The following is a 23475-nucleotide window of genomic DNA, read 5'->3' on the forward strand; positions in this document are numbered from 1 at the left end:
ATCTGACCCATATTAAACGTATACTCAAAAGTATCTTAAGATTTAGAATTATCAATATAGAGTCTGCCCAGATGTTATTAGTGTTGTGTGTGGTGGAACCAAATCATTTTCCTGTATACAGTTAAAACAGTTAATGATCTGAGAACTATTATGACCTTACTTTGTCATAGTATAAAGTTGAGGCAAGTGTAGCCCTGCAGTCTCTTTGATTTGTCCATGATCCAATCTAAAGCAGGTTTGATGAAGTGTGCTTGTCCCAAAGCCATCACATTTACATTATTTGCAGAAATCAGTGACTTCATCACCAGTCATTATTGGATGTTAAAGAGCAAATATTCTCTTCTGTTTTATTTCAAACTGTCATTCATTTTCTATCTTTTAATTTGATAGTTTGTTTAATGTATTAATGTATTTAGTGCCCTGATGTTTTTAACCAAATCATATCCAAAAGGGGCTCTAATTAGGATACCCCACCAAAAGATGGGAGTGATAATGAGAAGAGGTTTAAAATCACATAGAGCAGTCAATCAACTGGTACCGTCACAATGGTTTACTTCCAAGTTTATGAGAATGTATTCTCAGCACACCCTTGCTTTTTGTAAGAGATGACTAAATTTAGCAACCTGTTTATAAATTGGGGAAGCGGGAGAGGATGCGCTCTGTATGATATGGAGTGCTTGTGAGGGAAGGGGCACAATATACGACAAATGTGAGAATGCGATTTATGAATGAAATCTTTTGATTGTTGTTGTGGTGTCAAACTTTGAAGTTTTTTTGTAAACGACAGGAAGACGGTTTTGGTGATCTTTGAAATAATGACCATACCAAATTTAACTGGCCAATTACATTTACTTATAGACAGAACTATTGGTGAAACTGAGACCTTGTTCTTGTTTAAACATGGCTGCTAGATCATAGCAACTCATATTGACATGCTTTATACAAAATTAGTTAGCAAATACGGTCATTCCTCGCCATAATGCAGCGAAAAACACCCACCCACATTTTAGATTTAACTTAAAGATGGATTCTCACATCTGTCTCATATTTCTAGTGTTTTCAAGATCTTCCTGGTGTATATCATGTATTAATTGAAATAGAGAATGAAGACATTTTGAAAGATTATCATGATCCAAAAATATATAAAATACTCTGAAGCTTTAGAAGGTGCTGTTTAGACAAAAGTCAGAACCATGATTCTTGCATGACTTTGTATGATCATGTACATTCAGTGTCATTTTCTTAATTAGGGAGACATGATTATTCAGCTGAAATTCCTAGTTATTATATAAAAATTTGCGTAATATGTATGTATGTATGTATGTATGTATGTATGTATGTATGTATGTATGTATGTATGTATGTATGTGTATGGAAATACAGCAGGAATTACATGTCATGTTAAAATCCTTTCATATTTCTTACACCAGTTGGGGGCAGTGACTAAAACATTTACTTGTCATGCCGAAAACCCAAGCTTGATTTCCCGATATGAGTACATTGTGTGAAGCCCATTTCTGATGTCCCCTGCCGTGATATTGCTGGAATATGGCTTCAAGTGGTGTAAATCTAAACTCACTCACTCACTGACAACAGTTGGACACTCTGTCACTGATAAGAGGTCAGAGCCTAGATTTTCCAAGCTGTCTTAGCACTAAGATAGTCGTAGGTTAATGTTAATGTATGGCTTTAATGACTATCTTAGTGCTAAGAGACCTTCAGAAATCTAAGCTCTGATTCCTTCATGCATATTTAGTTTGATCAAGTGCAGCAGACTTGTCTTTTCTGACTTGATGTTTGTAGACTAGGGCATGCTGTTTGTATTTACAGTGTTGTTTATATAAATTAATGGTAACATTTCCTAGCTGCATTGTAGGTACATGTAAAGGCATGTTACTAATAGCTTGTCCATGAGTTATGTTAGTTTATTCCCCCTGTGGCAGAGATGGTCATTTATGTTGATGTCATGTTATACTGTATGTCTGTCTGTTGAAGTATTTTATGCATTTCAAGTTTTTTTAAAATAAAAACTTATTTTTCAAAAACCTGTAGATGCTGTGATTTCAAGATGAATTCTGATTTTGTCAGTACCAGAAATTTTGTGAAAAGCGATCTCATTCATTTCATCATATTGCTGCTGGAGGGAGTTAATAGAATATTTCAGTAACACTTCCCATCAAGATGTGTCCAACACTCAACTCTAACCCTGGACCATCTGATCATGTCTGTCTGAGACTGTCTGGTTTACTGAACTGTTTGATGCTATCTTATACACAAAATGTATTTAGCTGTATAAATTTGCAGTAAGTGCTATTACAAAATTATAACTGTACATGTAGAGTTGAAAATGTCCTCAACATAGCTGGGTTGTAATGTTGTTCATGAAGAACTGCTTGTATCAAGGATTTATGGGACACAAGTGTGATGCAATGAAATTGATCAGTGCATCCACAGGGACTCTGAAAAGTCGAAATTCTTTTTGTAAAATTTGATGAAGTAACAATAGCTTATCACTGTCTATTACTAGTAAGTGTTAATTACTGTAACAATGTGGTGGTCACGATACACACTTCAATACAGTAACTGAATTACATATATATTACAACATAATATTAATAATATCTAAGTGTCTGGGACCCCTTTTTCATAGACCAGGACCCCTGAAAATTAAGAGTCCCTCAAATACAGGACTCAAGGTAAATCCCTGTTCTATGTCTGTTCAGATGTATGAAAGCTATATTCTGCTGCTTGATTGTGAACTTGCTCATTTTGAGGAGCTGGGTGCTTCAATTCTGACCGACCAGTTATAATGTTCAACTCATCAATTTGTTTGGAGAGTTTGTCACATCTTATTGGAGAGTGTTTGAGTGTTAATGTATCTTGAAGAAATATGTGTGTTATTGTTTGGGGTTTGTGCCATAATTACATCTCTTGGAAAAATACAAATGGAGAAAATGTTTTCTGAACAGTGTATTAGTCGTAACATTATTTCAGATTTCACCTTGTTCAGATGAACTACATAATTATCTGATGTGTTTTTTCAGATGTTGAATCCAGTCTGTAACTGATCCAGGAAAGGACATGGATCTTTCCTACACACCTCACAGAGTTCTGATTTGTGTTGCAGATCTGGACCCAACAGTGGCCAACACAGACACAGATGCCCACCCAGAACTCCTGCCATCTGGGGATGGAGAGAAGCCAACAGAGGGAGCAGAAGCTGAAAAGAAACCTGAGCCCCTTCTTAAGACAGATTCCGTTGGGACAAACATGTCTGATGCTCCAACAGAGCCAGAACCCACAGATGGGAAGAAGGCACCAGTCAGTATGAAGATCCCTTCTAAAAAGGTATGGGGAGTGAAAAGGAGCTAAATACCATAAAATTACAGATATATGTTTCGGATAGTATAATATCTGAAGATCATCATTGAATGCTTGTAAAATTCTTTGACATGAGAATGTTTTGACAGGAAATTGTGGACATTTTTGGTCATTTTTAGCTCATCAGAACATTCTGTATAATGAAATGTGTTTGGGCTGCATTCACTGGTCATGAGGGGCACATAGGTTGATGTACCCTCGATGTCACCGAGCCCAAAGGGCAAGGGGAACATTAACTCAGAGGGTACATCAACACGTGGTCCCAAGTGACCAGTGAACAACATATTTATCTTACTGAACACCTCAGTGTTAATTTTTAGTTGTTTTTTGAAGCGCAGGTATGAATCATTTTGTAGTCAGCGCTAGGTTTTGTTGACAAGAAAAATGGATTCAGAGTTATCTCCCGTCCATCAATTTGTTTTCGCAAAACACTGATAATTTCCATACATCACATGTGATTCAGTGTTTTATTTGAGATTAAGAATTACTACCATGGAGTACCAGATGAGTTTGGCATTGCCAGCTAATTACATCGAAATGTTTTTCGCTTGTAAGATGGGTACATTGAACATAATACAAAAGTGCTCAGTCATTCAGAAAAATGTGTAAGGTAAGGTAATTCTCTACATAGATGTCTTCACAGCTATCTCTTTTATTGTATAGCCAAAGTAACTTGTGGCAATATCCTGCATACAGCTTAAACCTCTGACCTTCATGTTCACCTGTATCAGCCAATAATGCCCCTTATAAGCAGTTATTGTATTGGTTTCCCTTTCCTTCCACATGAAGGTGATGTCATTCCATGCTGTAAGAGGAATGCTGCTGAGAACTGAATATACTATCAATCACTAGTATATACTGTAGCAATTTGGAGAAGTTAAACATTGCATTGAGTTCTGCATTTTTCCAACAGCCCTCAGTCAACGCAGGAACACAGCCTGAAGATGGGGATGTTGCAGGGACTCTGACAGCTGATGAAGAGGCAGCATTGATGTCCTCGTACCACTACACAGGCGCAACCACCAACATCCATCCTTACCTCTCGGCCATGGTCAACTACGCCCAGCCTGTCAAGTTTCAAGGTTTTGAGACTGCAGAAGGTAGGTTAGGACTGCAGTGGGGAGATGGAGGGGCAGAGAGGGCATCTTTTGGGCCTGCAGTATCAGAGGTTTCACACAGTATTCAGCAGCTTATTCCATTTGGTAATCATACATCTATGGTTGCAGATCCTTTTGCTTTGAAGTAAATTTGTTGAAGTTGGCCTAAGTCACTCAGATACAGGAATATCAAGGAAATCTGCTTATGATAATCATTGTGTTAAGACACCCTGAGGAGGTTATCTGTAAACAGTCTGACAGTTATGAGTCTGTTCTAGAGATGTGTGGTACTGTTGTGGGCAATTTGTGAAACAAGGACCTCAAGATGTGCTCTTGTCAGTTATGTCTGTATAGTTTGGGTGATAGGTTGCAACATGCCTTTTACAAACCTTTTCTGCACACGGAATCAGGAAGTGCTGTTATTTTTGCCTTCTTACATCCTGATCTGAAGTTCAGCTACACAATAGTTGATGACAGTTTCTGTCCTTTTCCCACACTGCGTCTAATACTGTATATTTGATACTCAGTATTTAACATTTCTATACAACGCCAGTCAAAATTCTTAAAAGTCTTTGCATTTGTTTTTCTGTTTCACTCAGGTTCATTTAGAAAGCATAAGATCAACACAATCTAAACTTCCATGTTGAAAATGGTTATACCCAAGAGTAAGTTCCATTGCCAGAACATGTTAAAATCATAACAAATGCCAGTTACTTTGTGTGAAACACAGATTTTCTGAATTTATCCTATGGATTGAATTCTGGATAGGTATTTTTGTTCTGTTTTCACTGTGGTAAACATCTCTGTTGATGGTAGTTTTCTAAAGGGAGATAAACCTACAATCGTGCTAACACAATGAATGACAAGCTATGTTAACATCACCTATGGAAACAAATAACAGAATTATATTATGTGTTGGCAGTTCTTTGAGATGAAGTAAAAACTGTTTTTCCCACATCCAAACTTCCGCATAGTTTAGACACAGTTTACCAATTCACTTGTCCTCAAAGATAGTAGCTAGATTTTCCAAACTTAACAGTTGTGAAATCCAAGGGGAACTGGTTCAACATTATGATCCTCAAATCTTAGTTCAGAATAACATTGTAGGCTTTACTAGACTCTGGCAAACTAGTATTCATTTTGAAAACTACAGTCAGGTATACTGGCATCCTTTGATGAGCAGCGATGATGTTCCTGATGTGGTGGGTTTAGCTTCATTTCATTTCTATGTAACTATTTTCTTGTTTTGTGCTTTGGGATACATATCAGTCAAACGACACTTACTTCTTAACAAATCTGCTTCTTCACAAAGATGAATAAATAACTCACATATTCCATGTACCTCCATTTTGTGACAAAATGTTTTCTCGATAGTTATGTTTTGTAACTACTGAGAATTTCTGTTTTTGTCCTTAAGATTAAGTGAATAAATTGGTTCAGATGTGTTTAGTTATCAAGTAATTCCTCCATGCATGGAAGCTGGTAATTTTTCACTATTTGAAAATCCTATTTCAGAGAGGAACATACACTATCATATGTCCTCTTTCAACGAAAACACTGGGCTTGGCTACCTAAAGACACAAGCCATTGAGTTAGTAAAGTATCCTTTTCAACTTCACATTTCAAAACTTAACATTTTCCCCATTTTATAACTGCATGTCTTTTTCTGAAACATTTTGTCATTGCACAAAAATGAGCAGACTTGGACTGATGAGAGATTTGCATGCTTTAGACTAACCAGTTGCATTGATATGTTTGTTTGCACTCATATGACTGTTTGCATGATATTAACTTGACAACTAACTTGCATTGCAGGATTAGGTGGACTTGTGTTGTGTGGATGTTTGTGTGTGGAAAAGTCATGGCATGCTAAATACGAACATCTGCAACTGTTTGTAACTTGGTCATTTTCCATATATCATGTTGCTGTTCTCATCTCAGAATTTGTATGAAAAACACATAACAAATATTTATGTGGCATGATGAGCACTGGCCATTCACCTGCCTTGTTCAAAAATGTTAAGTGACCCAGTTGGTATATTTAGTGTCAAAATAAGTTACTTCTAAGTTAATATGTCTGTATGAATTTTTTATTGTAATTGTCCATTCTTTTCCTATTTATGGCATTAATTATCACTGTAGATGACTGGTAGCAATATGGTAGAACAGTATACCTAATGATAGTGAAATTGGCACATCGGTATCTAGGCATACAAGCATAGTGCTGCCTGCAGGTTTGTCATAAGTTGTATTGTTGCCCATTGCACTAGAGACTGACAGATGTTTGTTGTGCATGTATTATTACACTGTAATGGACAACATTCGTAAGATAACTGTTGTCAGATGTTTTTGTTTCTGCAAAAATCAGGAAGGTTGGCTTTTGAGATTATCCATTCAACTGTTCAGTATTCCGATGGTTAAAACACTCGCAGTTATTCCAACCTTGCTGCTCTGGTATCAATAATTATGTCCCCCTTCAGAAACATTGCTCTTTGTATCCCATAATAAGGATACAATCTGACTTTTCTCTTTAATTTGCCTGCAGAATATTACTTCAGGAGCAATAGTTGTTGAATCAAAAAATGTATATTGTTCATGTTACTTTCCTGGTTTTTGTATTCTGGTATATAATGTTTTCCTCTTGGTAATCACATATATGATATTTGGTTTTAATGCTGAAGGTTAAAAGCACTTTATGTATGTTCACAGTTGTATAGTTTACAAGATTCTCTCTGTTTTGATCAAAATGTATGGCATTGGCAATCTAAAACAGTTTTGAGATTCTACATTTCTTTGGGGAAAACAGTCTGTAAAGAGGTCTGTGTTTTTAAGGACTCACTGTGCTGTAGCTCTTGCTTCTTCAGCATGAGGAGAGGAGAAAGGTCGCTATCATGTATGTGTTTATCATGTTGGACAGAGTGATACTAGTTGTGATTGAATGTTTAAATATTATTCTCTCTTTGTTCAGCCATCGGATGTCATTTCAATATGTCTTCCTTCAATGAGTCGGCTGCACTACAATTGATCAAACATTCTTGTATAGAACTAAATGAGTATCCTTTCCTTGATGTTGTGACTTGAAATGCATGTATACAGGGGAACATTAGGCTAGAGATGTAATATATCTCAGTTAATGTTTGAGCCTTGAGATAAACAAGACATAATGTAGTGGCATTAGTGTCTTTATGTCATGGCAAGCTGGAGAAATACTATCTTTGACATAGTAAGCGCCCTGGGTGCAGAAAAAATTTAAACAAGGGGAAGTTTTTTAAATTACTCGTCATTCACTTGAACACATGAAAAAACACACTTAACAAGATAAAACATTGAGCTCATTCAGAACATTTTAAAGACTTCAAAACATGTTCCATAACAACAGAGGGTCAATCTGGACAGTACTCACAAAATACAAACTTTGCAAACACCATCTTTTGAAAGAATTCTTAATTGAGATGAAAATACCTGCTCAGAAATTATATTTTTTGTTTAGTTGCAAATGCGGTCAGGACTGCTAGTGAGGACAGGATGCTAAATGTGTCGAATACAGTAACTAAGATAAACCAAGGTGTGGCATAGAGATTTTTCTGTCTTCACATCACAGATACCTGGAATGGGGGGTCAGCTAAACTGCTGAATAGACTGTAAGATATAAAACGGTGAATGTACTGTCTTCACACCACAGATATCTGGGGCAACACAGCAATGAAAGATATCAATATAACTTACACTGATGAGTAAAAACTGATTTGCTTTCAAAGAGTTTTTACAATGCTTTCGTGACAATTCTTGTTACTTTTTAAAGTTAGATGTCTTGTTGGCATTATGCTACTCTACAATTCAGTTAGGAAGAAAGCTGTAAGTCCTAACTCAGTCATTTCCCTGTTCTTGAATTAGCCTGCCATAATATGGAATACAGAAGTGGTTCGGGGAATAAAAGTCTACAAACTGCATATGTAGAATAGCTTATTGTAGGGAACCTTTTGAAGCAATATCATAACAGGAAAATCAGTGCTTTCTCTAGAAGTTTTTTTATCATGCTTGTAACAAGAAGCAAGTGGTATACCAAAAACAGGGGAAAATGATGTGTGATGATTTTTTGTTTTTCCAAAGTACTATATTTCCCTGATGTAGTGGCTACTCTGTGGGACATAAGTTATAAAGCTGACTGTATGGTACTTCTACAGGTACCTATGCCGTGTATGTATGATGCAGTTAGGTACCTAAACTGACTAGAAGAAACACATTCAGACCAAGTAAGCACATGTTCCTTGTATGTAAAGCACTCCTCTTGTGGTACCTGAAACATATATGTACATGTCTGCACTCAACACACAGATTTGTAACCCCTGAGACAGGTAGATGCCCCATTTTGTACTGCACGGAGTGTCCTGTTAATGTTACTTGCTTAATGCCATTGTATTGTAACCATTGTGTGTACTTCACGAACGTTTCTAGTTCCTAGTGTGCATGAGTCTTTAGCATGAACATATAGAGCATCCATGAAAATGCTGTTACCTTGTCATTTTCACTAATCATGTTAAATTGTTTTGACATTTTAGCAGGTTCAGTATGTACCAGATAAAACCAGTTTTCATTAATTTTTTGTCTGGGTGATGAAAAAATACAGTCATAATTAAACGGTCTTTAAAATTGTGTTATGAAACGTAATACATACTCTATCATCAGTTTTTGGACTCCATTTCAATTTGATGCTTTTTTGTGTTAAAGGTCATCCTAATGTTGTTGAAACCTAATTCAAAATGTTACTACCCCAGTGAGGATTTGTCTTTAAATGAGGCCGCAGATTTTAATTTGGGTATGACATTGTTAGAAATTATTTGGACAAAAGCCAAAAGGTAAATGATATGTGAAGACATGGACCTTAACAAAGCCAGTTACAACAAGCGTCAGATGAGTCGAATTTACCCAAAAGGAGGTCGGGTTGATTCCAGTAACTACATGCCACAGGTAAGTGTTACTGTGTATAGTGTCTCCCCTTGCACACTTACACTATCCCATGGGCTCTTGTTGGCCTCCCAACACATCCAAATGGTTCTTTTTTGGCTGGACAGTGTTGGTTCAGTGAGTTTGGGACTGTAGCCATTCAGAGTTACGTCCCTTTACTACCAGGATGTGACGGTGGTATGTTTGAATCCAGGCCTGTGGAACCTGATTATGATTTAAGAGGGTTTATTTATGCTCTACCAAAGTGGTGAATGTCACTAGAAACCATCATCATGGGCTACTTGTACGTTCCATTCATTCTACTTTTTTTATCTCCATGGTAGAATTACCATTGTGCTAAAAAGCAAAGGATGTTTGTTTGACATTATAGCAGCACATTACATTGTTTCTGTTTTCGAAACAGGGAAGAAAAACTCAGAATTCATGGACATATCATTTGGTTATATATTCCTTCATGAAGTCAAACCGAAAATCATCTCATGTGTGGATCTCTATGTGTATTTGTGCATCTTTCCATAAATATAGCCTGTGAACTTGTATTTGAAGATCATGTTCCACATAAGCATGATGAATATGGGTGATACTGTTTCTAGTTTCTGTTATGGTGGTGGGTGCTACATTATCATGTACTGCATATGACTGCTATGCTGAAATGCTGAATGCTGAACAGAGCTCCTTGATCCTTTGTGATTTTACCGAGGCTAACAAACAGATCTGTATTGACACAGTTAGGGGTCTAGGCAGAGAATTATTTAGAGGTGCTATCTCAGAAATTGTAGGTTATATGTAATAGTGAAATGATACAGCAGGGTCACTGTTCAATACGTTAATGACACAAAGATCACAATATGATACAATATGTATCACAATGGAAACTTCTCGGCAATAAATACTTCAGAACAAATTTTAAAAGAAAAGCTATCTGCAAACATGTTTATAGTGTCTATTTCTGGTAGTTATTCACTAAATACAACACATGTTGCCCTTTATATATTGCAGATTTTCTGGAATGCAGGCTGTCAGATGGTTTCGCTCAACTTCCAAACTTCAGACCTTGCAATGCAGCTCAACCAGGGAAAGTTTGAGTATAATGGCAACTGTGGGTATGTACACAAAGCTTAATAAGCAAAACATGAGCCTGTTTCTAATCAAGTGACATGACTCAGTGTGTAAACCCTGATGTATCACTTGTAAACTTAATCAAACTCAATCTTTTCTGAGTCTTGAAGAATTTGTTTTGATATTATTTACAGTTATCTCCTGAAGCCGGACTTCATGAGACGACCTGACCGAACTTTTGACCCATTTTCTGAGAGCCCAGTGGATGGTGTTATAGCTGCTCATTGCTCAGTGCAGGTGAAGAAAGATGTTCTGCAGTTCACTGCATGGTTACTAATTGTAGAACAGGAATTTTAGTTTGGTTGTGCAAGTATTGGTCAAAATATTATACATTGGGAAGGTTCTGAGGTTTTGCTCTTGTTTGAGAAGAATTTGGAGATACTGTTTTGGAAAAGTACACAGAAGTATCAGCCAATTCAGAACATTAGTTTACAGAAGGGCATGGCTTTATATGAGGAGGACATGCATGTTAAGAAAAATGCTTTGATCTTTTATGTTGAAATTTAATTAGGACAAATTGAACTGTGGAGACCAAAACATATGAAGTTTCATGTGCATAAGTACAGTGGAAGCTTTCTAATTCGGACTCAACTCGGACTGACTTTTCTGTCCGAATTATGAGGTGTCCGAATTGGACTGATGAGAGTCAAGAGTTAGCTCCCTTGACCAGGAGATACGCTTGCACGGCACATTTATGATGAAAGACACAACTACCATGGTGTAACGTGTTTTTGGGGTAGTAGCGCAAAAGATGATCATGAACAGTATTGTGTATCAGTAGACTAGCATAACTGTAATTCTGTTTATAAATATCACCTCATCTTTTATAAATTTATTGTGAGAATGTTCTGTCGTCCGTTGGTTTCCAATGCAACATACATTTTGTGTCTTGACTGCAAGCACGAGCGCTAGAAGTGACGTACCATATTTTTTTCGTGTTACTCGCTATTTCGCAGGGTAACACCCTTGTATGGTTCTCCACAGAAATCAACAAATACAATGTATCATTGGTTAAGCCATTTTGTCACTGATGAGAAATTACTGGAGCATCGTCTTTTTATAACAAAATCGCATACCATCAAAATAACACTGAGTGAGTCATGTCAGCTTGCTGAACTGCTTTGTTAATTCCTTTTGTTAATTGGTTATCACACATGTTAATGTTTGAAGTCGGTAATCAGCTAACTACAAAGCACTTCCACCTCAGGCAGTCCAGCTAGTCCAAGATAAGTCCGAATTAGTTAGCCTATATGTAATGATAACTTAGTTAATTTCTGCCGGGACCAACAATTCGGTCCAAATTATATAGAAAACCGAGTTGCTTAGGGTCCGAGTAAGACAGCTTCCACTGTATGATGTGTCCTGTAGGTCAAGTACACAGCGGTATTTGTCATTTGACATGACAGTGATGTGATGTTATGTGATGAGAGGGTTGCATATATAAGAACTATACTAAAACTGAAGGCTCGTAGAAAGGCGTTGTTAGACTGTGTGAATGTCAACTGCATTTTTTATCATATATATTGTACATATGTTCATGCCACATGACTGGAAATGTGTGACCTTTTGTTTTTCTGCAGGTGATCTCTGGCCAGTTTTTGTCTGACAAGAAGATTGGTACATACGTGGAGGTGGACATGTATGGATTACCCACGGACACAATCCGCAGGGAGTTCCGAACACGTGTGATCCCCAACAATGGTCTCAACCCTGTGTATAATGAAGATCCTTTCGTCTTCAGAAAAGTAAGCTCAGACTCGCAGTTTGTTTTTGTAACTTTGTAACTTTCTCTCTAAGAAGTACATACCAAAGACACAGGTTCTATTCCCCAGATTGGCACAGAATGTGAAACCCATTCCTGGTGCCTCTTGCAGTGATATTGATGGAATATTGCTTAAAAGCGACATACAACTAAACTTACTCATTCACTCTGATGAAATGTTTCTAGTTTTGAAAATAAGCATGTGCCAAAGCTAAGGAGACATTTCTCAAATTATTTTATCCTGAAGCTGTGTCTTACTGATAATTCCTGAATAACTGAGTGTCTGTCACTGAACATGCTGTTCTCACTGGACTAGCTAGAAGAGCTGCAGTATTGCTGATGCAGGTTTAATCATTACTTCCTCACACATCCTTACCGGTTGGTTTGCATTACAAACAGAAAAACTCACAAATAAGTAAATGGTAGCATCCACTCAACATCATGTAATGACAGTATGATCACCAAATAGATTCTCAACTTGTCAGGAACTTCTTGTGCCTTCAAATGTCCTGTTAGACTCATCTCATAAAATTGTTGTGGGCCAGACTATATATCAGTACAATTGCCCTTTATATTGTTCTGTTGAGCAGTTCTTTTACTGCTCTAAGTCTGTAAAATGTTGGAGTTCTGATCATCATAATGAAAGCACTCATATCACTGTGACTGCTGTTACTCCAAATGATTGTTAAATTGCTGCAAGTTTTTTGAGATTTGTCCCAGAAGCCCAGATTATCTTCCTGAAACACTGACTTACGTTTCTGCTTGCTAATGTCTGTTCCCAGGTAGTATTACCAGAGTTAGCAGTATTACGTATTGCTGTGTATGAAGAGACAGGCAAACTGATAGGTCAGAGGATCCTGCCTTTAGATGGGCTTCAAGCAGGTAGGCTGTTACTGTGCATTGCTACATGATCTTTGGTATGTTATTACTGACATGTTTATATATAGAGTCCCAGTCATCATAGGATTGACAAATTGCTGTCAGTGTTGAATGACCTGACTGAGTTTTTCTCGACTATCAAGTCAACACACCATGATATAACAGAGATGACATTCAAAATCATGCGTAAGCATGAATAACACATTGTGTGTCCATGGCCACATTCCCAAATCTGTCTGCCTTCCTTCTAGAGGGAATCTCTCGGGGAAATAGAGATGTGTATTTATTTATCATCATCACATTCATTGTCATCGTTGCCGTCGTCATCGTCATCATCATCATCATCATCACCTGTGGTTTCAGATTCCTGAGAGATATGTTATTGAAAGTATCATGCATATGCTTGCAGGTTATCGACACATCTCCTTACGTACGGAAGGAAACTTTCCACTCTCACTGCCAACAGTTTTCTGCAGAATCATCCTCAAAACCTATGTCCCAGAAGGATTTGGAGGTTTGTATCACCCACATAAGTTATTGTTATGATAGGCAAGAGTATAATATATGAACAAGTTAACACTCAGTTCTCTGTCCTGTCAAATTATAGTAGCCACAAGCCTGACTATTTACAGTGTGACAGACACATGAAAATCAATGAAAGACTAAAGCATTGTTCAACAAGGACAGTTCAGTGGAAATTCTTTGTTATTAATATGAGCAACATAAGGGTAGGGTTATCACACTGGAACTTTGCTCATATTAATAACAAAGAAGTTGTATATCCATAGAACTCTCCTCATTCAAATGCCACTCAAAGTCATAAGCCATTCTTCTCTAAATGTGTTGGGGTTTTATCTACCTTTATGAATATTGTCAACTACCAAATAACCAGCTTCTTGCAATGATTGTTTCCAGACTTTGTCAATGCTTTGTCGGACCCTATGGCGTATGTTACTCTGGCTGAGAAGCGTGAGCAGCAGATGCGAGATATGGGCATTGATGAGAAAGACATCAGTGATGTGCCGGTGGTCCACAAGCCAGAACCTTCATCTAAGCCTGTCAAGACTCCAGCACCATCTTCAAATGGCCAGATTCAACCCAATCCAACAACTCCTCAGCCGACTAATAAGCCAGATAAGAAAGGTAGGTTCACAATGTTCCTTCACTCTTTACTGTCCTTTCTGAATGCATGTTATTATGTGAAATAAAGATGACGTGGTGTAATACCTGCTGTAATTTTACCTTTGTGTTTTTTACGTAAAAGCAACTGCAAGACTGACTAGCTTCAGTCTTCCTCATTTCAGAATTTTGTATGTGTGTAAATTGGAGTTTTCAGTCAGGCAAAATGTTACAAAATTCATGCTCCTAATCAAAATACATTGTAGGGACTTTTCTGGCCCTGTTGCCAAAGGTGCTGCATTTCAGTGTTTTGGTGTTCTGAAATACTGTTGAAAAGTGTCAAACCCAAACCACCCACTTTTTGTATTATGAAAATACATGTCTTTGTTATATATTGATAGTATGATTCAATCAGAGAAGTCACATTCCAGCTGCAACATATATCTTGCACTAACAATCATGCCATTATTTAGGTATCCACATTAAAATTGTATTATGTGAAGATGATGTGAAGACACTGAGCTTCTTAAAAATATAACTAGAAGGAGATCTACTGATATTTTCAAATTTCTGTATGTTACCTATCATGACAAAACTTCATTTGACAAATATATATCAACTTCATTCTTATTGCATATCAGGATTTTATCTTGTCTTCTATGTGTCATCCCAAACCTTGACTTACAGCATGTTTTTCTGCCTGATAGCTGATGAGGTGCTCTTTGACCCTGTAACACGTGACCACCTGATGCAGGACAAATCCTTTTTCAAGTTGCTGAAGAAGCAGCAGAAAGACATGGAGATGCTGAAGAAGAAGTTCCAGAAGGAACGTGTCTTGATGCAGAAGCAGCATTGTACTGTGGTGGACAAGCTTGTGGCAAGTCATGACAAGGAGAAGCTGGCTGCAGAGAAGAATCTTGAGAAGAAGCTCAAGAAAAAGGGGTTCGTTATCTTTTGACAATTCCATGGGGTTGTGAAGTGAAACTCTGAAAGTGAAGTTTCTTGCACTTTATCAGCTACATACAATCAAGTAGGCATAAAAAATACATGCAGTTTCACCGGAACCTGTGACATATTGTTATTGTAAAGACGGTATTGTGAAACTGATCTGGATGTTTTCAAGGGACAGGTTATATGAGAATGAGGAACAATTTGCAATGGAACTGTCAGGGTACATGCATATTTTCAGTTTGACTTCACCAGCAGATACGTTGATGTGATTGATCAAGTCAGGTTGAGAATTTTCATCATTTCAACGAAAATTCAGTGCATTTCATTACACATGTCAAGGATCAGTCCTGTAAAACATGACATTACATATTGTACTTCAGACCCTCACCACTGGTCAACACCCATGGTATTCACTGATGGATATTTATCTTTTTCAGGGAGAGTTCATTGACTGATCTGAAAATGGCTACTGAAGACAAAGTGCAGAACCTTGTCACAGACCACAAAGCCAAGGTGTGTTCATACTGTTACTTGAGTGCTTCAGTTGAAAACAAAATCTTCTAAAAAGGCCAAAAGTCTTTTTCAGGAACTAAGATAATGTTTTTGACTGTTCATTTATATAGTCAAGCTCCTTTCTGGCCCCACCCCTTTCATAACAAACACATCACACAAAATAGTGGCTTAAAGGTAGAGCTGATTAACTTAAAATCAACAAAGTGATTATACAGTCAAGCACCATTATGTCCAAGTTAAGGGGACTAGAATAAATGCTTGAGTTATGTTTGGTTCAACGAACTACTAAATAAGGAATACAAGTTTTTTCTTTGAGATAGCAGTAAGTTGAACACTCATATACTTTGACATGACAGTAGTTGAAATAATGCTGAGGTGTAAAACAGCATATAGCCACATACTTAGTGATGCATATGTTAGATTAATTGGTCATTGTAACTGTATGAGAATTTTTCAGTGGCCTGTCTCGGATGACCCAGTCAAAGATGAGAATGTAAATGCAATTGTTTCCAGACTGCCTTATGGCTTGTATTGAGCTTACCCAGTGAAGTGTGTCTTGTGTATCCAGACATTGTACATGTTGCGTGTTTTTGTTAGGTGAAAGAGCTGGTGGTGGACCAGACCAAGGAATGGTCAGACATGTGTCTGCGACAGGTGGCGGAGGAGCATGAGATGAGGAAAGAGCACATCACACAGCAAAATGACTTCCTTGTCAAACTCCTGGAGGATGCACACCATGACCAGCTTAAAGAGCTCGAGAGCAAACAAGAAAAGTATGTCATCTTTGGTTTGCATTGTTGGATAATGTTGTAGCCTGCAGTCTTACAAATCGGTAATTATTCTGTATTTTCTCTCAGTTGAGCAAATATGACCTTGTACAGAAGTTTCTGAGAATCGTGTTTGTGATATAGTTAATGCCTTTATTTGGTTACATCTATGTGTTTTTAATCCATGATAGAGGATAGGCTTGTTATAGAGAGAATTTAAGATATGAACCTCCATGTATGCATATTGTCTGGTATCTATGATATCAATAAGCAAAGTCTGTTGATGGTTTTACCTCCTATTCCCACCATGACCCAATTAAATGCATCCTCAAAACTACTACTCGGTCCTTACAAACCATTTGAAGGATCTTATGTTGACATCCTATTCATTCATCCTAAATGTTACAGCAGCATCACGTCAAGATTTGTGAAGGGTTCACTGATTTGTATTGGATGTGAAAACTCCCTTAAAACAAAGCAAACATATCTCAAATTACTGTTGCATAGCAATAAGTACCTATAAGTAAACATATAAATGCATTTAACATTATCTGGATAAGAGTTCTACCAGTAACCTCCATTTGAAATGTCTTCTATTTATTAGGATTATTTCGAGGGTTTAGGGCAAGGGCTAGGTTTGGGATTTCTTTTACAAAGACTATAGGTCAGTATTCTTAGGCATAGAATGGTAAAGAACATACAGGGGTTATGGGCACCACAAGGATTACTTAATCTAAGTATATATCTGAGCGTATATTACCAGTTACAGTTCTACAGATACTTAAGTATGATCTAATGTGTAACATAACATGCACAGTGATAAGCCGCTCAATCAGTGGCAAAGAGAACGTCTTATACCTAAGGACAAAGTAACACAATTAAATACAGATTATATTACTCACATACACATATGCACTGTACCATCCATAGTAATCACTTACTGAATATATGCCATACAGTCCGCTTTAACCAACCAGGTCTCAGGATTATGTACGTATTAATCCTCTAACTCATATAAGATTTAGTGTAACTACCAAATAATACTAAATTCTAACTAAATCATATTTCCTCCACCCCCTTAAATTTTAACGATGAGGGAAAATTTCTATGTGTGGCTTTTGTATTACTTAAATATGTCCCATATAATTTGAAAGTGGGGGTTTTGGGGGTTTTTTTTTTTCAGATTTAGGGAAATCTTTGTGTAAAGAGGTGCAGTGCAAATTATGTTTAAGAATTTGAGCTTGTAAAAGTTTGTTGAACCAATACTTGAAACGTATTGGTCAAAATGAGGTCTTTTGGAGGCATATAAAAGTTGGTATTCAAGTATGAGACACATGTATTACGGATATCAACTTCTCTAAGTGTTATAAAATTTTGAGACCAGTTTGTCTAAAGGAGAGAGATTCAGTGTAGAAACTTGATTCTCTATTGTTCATCTGAAGTTGGGAGTCGCAATCCGAGTATTAGTCTAGCTCACATTTTTTTGCTTGTTTTCAAAAGATTTTAGTAACCACACTGTCCGTATCCATGTATGTGAACTAAGCAGTCGACATTTTATTGGTTCATGTGTGTGAGTAATAAGTAAGGGGAGATCATTTAGATTTTTCCTTATCCTGACTCATGCTTATTATGATTATCTCCTCCCTTTATGCGAAGATAGTAGAACTCTTGAAATCCCTTGAAGTTTCCTTCTAACTGAAGCAGATATACGCTACACTCACCCACTGTGTTTTCATGTGTTTTGGACACAATTTCTTCAACTTTGACTTGGTCATAGTTGATGAAGTCTTGCTCACAATACGGCTGTCGGTGGTTGATCTGCTTATATTGTCTTTCATGCAAACCTATTTGTTCTTTCCCTGTTCACTGTGAACATTTTAAGAATTTATCTGATTCAGAATTTGCGTTATATTTATATACTGTTCAAAGGCATACAAAGGGCAAACAACATAGGTTGTCTCAAGTCATGTATAATAAACAAACTAAAATATGGAGACAATGCTTCAAGTGCCAATTCATCCAATTATCTACTGACACACCTATGGAAGTATCCTATCACAGTATGGATTGGAGCCGTTGTACAGGGTGCCTACAAAGCAGCAGGACTTGAGCATCCGTGGGCTTCCAATCCATAGGAAGTGAGAGCCTTAAAGCTTGGCACCTGCTCATTAACAACTATAATGGTGGGCTGCTTTTGGAAATCAAATACAGTGTTCACCAATATGGGACATTGCCATGGAGGACGCCACTGGCATTCAACAGTTTTGGCCTCTTGTTATCGCACAACAACTAACGGTTCTACAAAGGTGCTGAGCTTCACTCACCCTTTTATCACATGACTTGTTTAGACCAAGAAGTTCTTATGACTATAGTGGTTGAGAGTCCCTGCGAAAGTCTTGAACAGGCTAGCATGAGTGATTTTGACTATGTACTCGTAATAAAGATACTCCTTGTACATGAAGAAACTGCACGTCTGGTCTTGATAGAAATCTTGACATACAGTTGCAGTAGACACTAGGAGGACTGTAGCTGTTCTATATATCATCACTAGCTGTTCAATATATCATCACGTTCTGCTCAATGAATGCTTCAAAAGAAGACAAATTCGACTGTATATGATCCACCATTTCTCAGATGAATATTGATACTGGAAGAACAGGACTGAACTACCGCTGTTATAGTTAACAAAGGGTGGATGTACTGGACATACTTATATGGCAGTCAACAGAATCTGACCTATCCATTGGATTCTGTAAGCATAATAAGTATGAGTCAGGATAAGGAAAAATATATCCTTTTCTGGAAAAAAAATTGACATTTTTTACTTATACTGATTCATGGCATCATGGCTTCCCAACCGCCTCTCTAAGGCACGCAGAATTTACTGTAATTCTCTTGCCGAGAGTATGAGATTTCGGAGAGAGTGACAAGAATGGGTGGTCATATGACTGTATTGGCGGCAAAGGGAGGCTTCTGGTGGGTGAGTGTATTGTACATCCGCTTCAATTAGAAGGGATTTCAAGTGTTCCACTTTCTTGGCACAGAGGGAGGAGATAAACATTATAAGCATGAGTCAGGATAAGTATAAAATATCAGTTGTATTCAGAACATTTGATTTTGACTATCTCCCGTGGTTAGTTACTGGTCATGGGACTGTTACCAAGGTGAATGACAAGAGAATGATGATTTGATTGTTGTTGTTGTTGTTGTTTCAGGGAAAACAAGGAACTGAAGGCAAACCAAGCCAAGCAGTCAATGGAGTCTTTCAAGATGGTGCAAAATGATAGGTCAATCAAAAACAAAGCAGAGCGAGATAGGTGGGTCTAGAATTCTTTATTATGTATTACTGTGTCAAACATGCAAATGATCTTTTATGTTACTGATGCTATCTGGACTACAATTCAGTAAAGATACTGAAAATTGTTTTCTTTCAGTATGTTTATATGGCGGATCATGATTCAGAATGATCTAAAGAATGCTTAACTTTGGTCTATGAAATAAGTTTTGTCGTGATTGTACTTACATTTGGTTTTCTACAGTCTTAAGTATGACCTGGTTTTGTTCATTGACCTGGTTTTGTTCATTCAGAAATTTTATGTGTTTTATAAGGCGGATACGAGAGCTTAACTCCAACAATATGAAAAAGTTTATTGAGGAGCGTAAACGCCTTGCAATGAAGCACTCACGTCAAGTTGAAGCTCTTAAGAAGATCCATACAGAACAGGTGGAGAAGCTGGTTAAAGACAATGAAAAGGTATGAATCAAATGTCATCAGAATATGTGCTATGGTAACGTTTTGAAACATAGTATTGTCATGATATTGGGCAACCACTGTTGAAAAGGGAAAATGAGTTTTGTGAAGACAGACTCTGAACATTTTAGTTCTGTTCTTGGGAGTAATACATGAGTGGAACTGACATTAAAGTTAAATGAAAATGTACCCCCTTGACTGTAACAATGAAATATTTCTGTAACAGCCTTCTTGATGTTTTAGTAGGTTTTTGTGCTGAATGCCAGAAAATATAATTGTGAGTGTTTGGGATGAAAATTATGTCAAATATGCATGATTCTACAGGTTGTGATAGCATTTGACACCTTTCTGAATTCAGGCTGTGTAACACATGCTATCCTTTTCGGCATCATACCAAAAGACAATATGATATATGATACTTGTTAGTCCCTGCCTGACACTTGGCATTAATGGGTAAAAATAAGGACAGGTCATCTCAGGGTTAGTATAATGTGTATGAGTGGGGTATTCATGCTTAACTACGGCATAGTACCCCAGTGAGGCAGCAGTTTAAAACCAGTGAAAGTCTGATCAAGTACAAAAGCCACACATACACACGCATGTACATAGTCATACGAGCAAAATATTCTGAAGTATGGCGTTAAACCCCATTTCACCTCACCTCACTTCAAGCTATCAAAACATTTGTCAGCTAAGCTGCAAGCAGTGCCGCAAGCTATCTTTTACAGTATTGTCATGATGAATGCTGAGCCATTGATGGCGCTTTTTCTGTTTTAGTATCTCGACATAGCAGACATGGCTCATGAAGAAGCAAGACTTGGCACAAAGCCGGAAACAGTTGTGTAGACAACCCAGGGCAGTCAACTGGTGGTCATTGTATCATGTAGATGTATATTTGTACTCATCATCACATCAGATGTATAGAATATGTGAGGAATATTTTCACTTTTTACAAAGATGATGTGAAAATGTTCGGTAAAATATTGAGACTAGACTTAGCATTTTTTGCAAAGTTGATGATATGAAATGGACATGATCGTTTTCCTTTCTTCCAGTTTTGGGTTGTTTCTGTGATTTTCGTGTTGAGGAAAGTTAATCTTTCCAAATCAAAGTGAACAAATCTCATCTCTCTGTTCAGCTGTTTCGTGAATCTGGTGACTTGCTTCGACAGATTGTTTTGTACTCAACCCATGGCCATACTCTCCACAACCACTTACCTTCCCTTAGTACCTTCTGGGGGTCTTTTAGCTGTCATGGTCCAAGCTTTCACTCAGGAACACTGTCTATCCGACTTGACCCTGGACCAGAATGTTCTCAAGGTCATCATCGTATGATGAGTAGGCAAGGCCCATGCCACTCCTTTGAAGTAGCTTCTTAAGAAGTATCTCATCTCAACATTTTGGATATAGTTTCTCAGTGGCTGTTTACTCAGCTCATAACCAAATATTTATACCAGATTTCTTTAAGATATTTATTTGCATTGTTTGTTTTTCTTGCCATTTGATAAGCATTTATGTTATTGCACAATGTGTCCTGTGATTATTTTTTAGTTTCTGGTTAATACTATATTTATTGAAACGTTTAGTGTGTGCTTTTTTTCACCGTCACTATGTAAGGAAACCTCTGAATCGCTATACAGATCTGGAGGGTAAACATGATTAGCTGCTATGACTGATGGACTGCTGGGGAGAAGTTCATGAAGAGGAATAAAACAGTACAGTATTTTGGATTATGTGGATATTTTATGCCATGCTAAGAGAAGTGCTGTCACAGATCAAGAAGTCTTCAATACTGAACAAATGTGTGTTACATTGTTTGTGTTCAGGAGCCAGTATAATATCCTGTCAGGAGTTGGTATTCACTCTAACTTGAGTTCCCTCTGTCATAATGGACCCAAAATACTGTCAATACACTCTAGATAGTGTTAAGATTAATGTGATATCTTAGTTATGACTTTATGTAGGAAGCAGATTAAGATATCAGTCAATGGTTTTATTAAGAGTAAGGCCATTTATGGATTGACAAAACTTGTGAACTCTGTTCACCTGCTAATAATGTCAAACTTTATTTTAGTTTTTATGTGAAGCCAGGTTATTCGACTTTGTGATCGATATGTGATGACTAAAGGTATATAGTCAGAGTTCAACAGATTTATCAGGTTTCTACCAGGAAACAATTAGTTTTGTTGGGTTAGAAGCTTCTGAAGGGTTTCCCTTTTATTGTAAGTGATGTAGATGTTGAGCATGGTGAATATGATGGAGTAGCTGGAGCTTGAGTTGACTTAGTAGGAGTTAGCAGTTAGCAGTTGTGAGTTCAGAAGTTGAAACTAGCTTTAACAGCGCCCACAGTTACCATGATACATTTAAGGGTGATTCATGTGCATAAATGGGGATATGATCTCAAGATTGGAATTGGATATACATTAGTAGCATTTTGTAGTGATGCATAGATCTGAGCTTCTTTCACTTTTATTAATTGTGTTTTAGTTTCCTGTCCTATCATTTATGCTGTGACATAAACAGTCTGTGCCAATAAATGCCAAGATTTAGTGAGTTGTCTTTAAAACTGTGTTTGAGTTGTATTGCACTATGTCAAGAAAACTTGAAGTGATATCTGTCATGGAGGTTTACAACTTTGGTGAAACCTACCAGTACAAGTATGCTGTTCAAAGATTAAGAAACAAAATTGGGGCAGATAAATGAAACAAGAAAATATCTTCTGGTTGGTTGGTATGTTGTTTAATGCCACACTCAACAATATTTCAGCTATATGGCGGCGGTCTGTAAAGTATCAAATCTACACCAGAAAATCTAGTGATCGATATCATGAGTTCTGATCTATGCAGTTGGGATATGATGACATGTCAACTATGTTGATAAAACTGAGCAGCTAATCCCACAGCAAATGAAGACGCCTCATAGACAGTCTGTACTACTTTTGTTGGAATTGTTTATATTGTTAAGAGTGACCATTACACAAAAGAATAAAATCTGTTGAATATATTTTTAGAGCTAGGTGGAAAGCGATTCCCTGGTTAGTTGTCAGTGTGTTTGAGTCTCAAATTTGCCCCAATAATGATCCTTGTCTGGAAGCACCTACTTTCAACATGTTGATGCCTATCAGCTGGATTACCTTGCACACTGTGTCAGCAGGCTGTGATATGACTGAATT

General features: G+C 37.3%; 1 protein-coding gene across 5 annotated transcripts in view; it reads left to right on the top strand.

Moving 5' to 3' along the window:
* The window catches only part of LOC137293841 (1-phosphatidylinositol 4,5-bisphosphate phosphodiesterase beta-4-like), a 92375-nt gene extending 69262 nt beyond the window's left edge, over positions 1-23113 (top strand). For 3 of the 5 annotated variants that reach the window (XM_067824612.1, XM_067824609.1, XM_067824610.1), the window contains 16 exons: positions 3128-3348; positions 4295-4481; positions 5994-6078; positions 9374-9446; positions 10443-10546; positions 10697-10799; positions 12143-12307; positions 13107-13206; positions 13613-13717; positions 14119-14346; positions 15030-15264; positions 15711-15786; positions 16384-16559; positions 19769-19870; positions 20163-20307; positions 21082-23113. In XM_067824612.1, the coding sequence (XP_067680713.1) occupies positions 3128-3348; positions 4295-4481; positions 5994-6078; positions 9374-9446; positions 10443-10546; positions 10697-10799; positions 12143-12307; positions 13107-13206; positions 13613-13717; positions 14119-14346; positions 15030-15264; positions 15711-15786; positions 16384-16559; positions 19769-19870; positions 20163-20307; positions 21082-21150 (2174 nt within the window). In that variant the 3' untranslated portion in view covers positions 21151-23113. Of the gene's footprint in view, positions 1-3127; positions 3349-4294; positions 4482-5993; positions 6079-7446; positions 7532-9373; positions 9447-10442; positions 10547-10696; positions 10800-12142; positions 12308-13106; positions 13207-13612; positions 13718-14118; positions 14347-15029; positions 15265-15710; positions 15787-16383; positions 16560-19768; positions 19871-20162; positions 20308-21081 lie in introns of all 5 variants that reach the window. The other 2 variants (XM_067824613.1, XM_067824611.1) reach the window with 1 other exon arrangement.
* Positions 23114-23475: the final 362 nt, after the last annotated feature.

The sequence above is a fragment of the Haliotis asinina genome, chromosome 8 (assembly GCF_037392515.1).
Source record: "Haliotis asinina isolate JCU_RB_2024 chromosome 8, JCU_Hal_asi_v2, whole genome shotgun sequence".
Taxonomy (NCBI): domain Eukaryota; kingdom Metazoa; phylum Mollusca; class Gastropoda; order Lepetellida; family Haliotidae; genus Haliotis; species Haliotis asinina.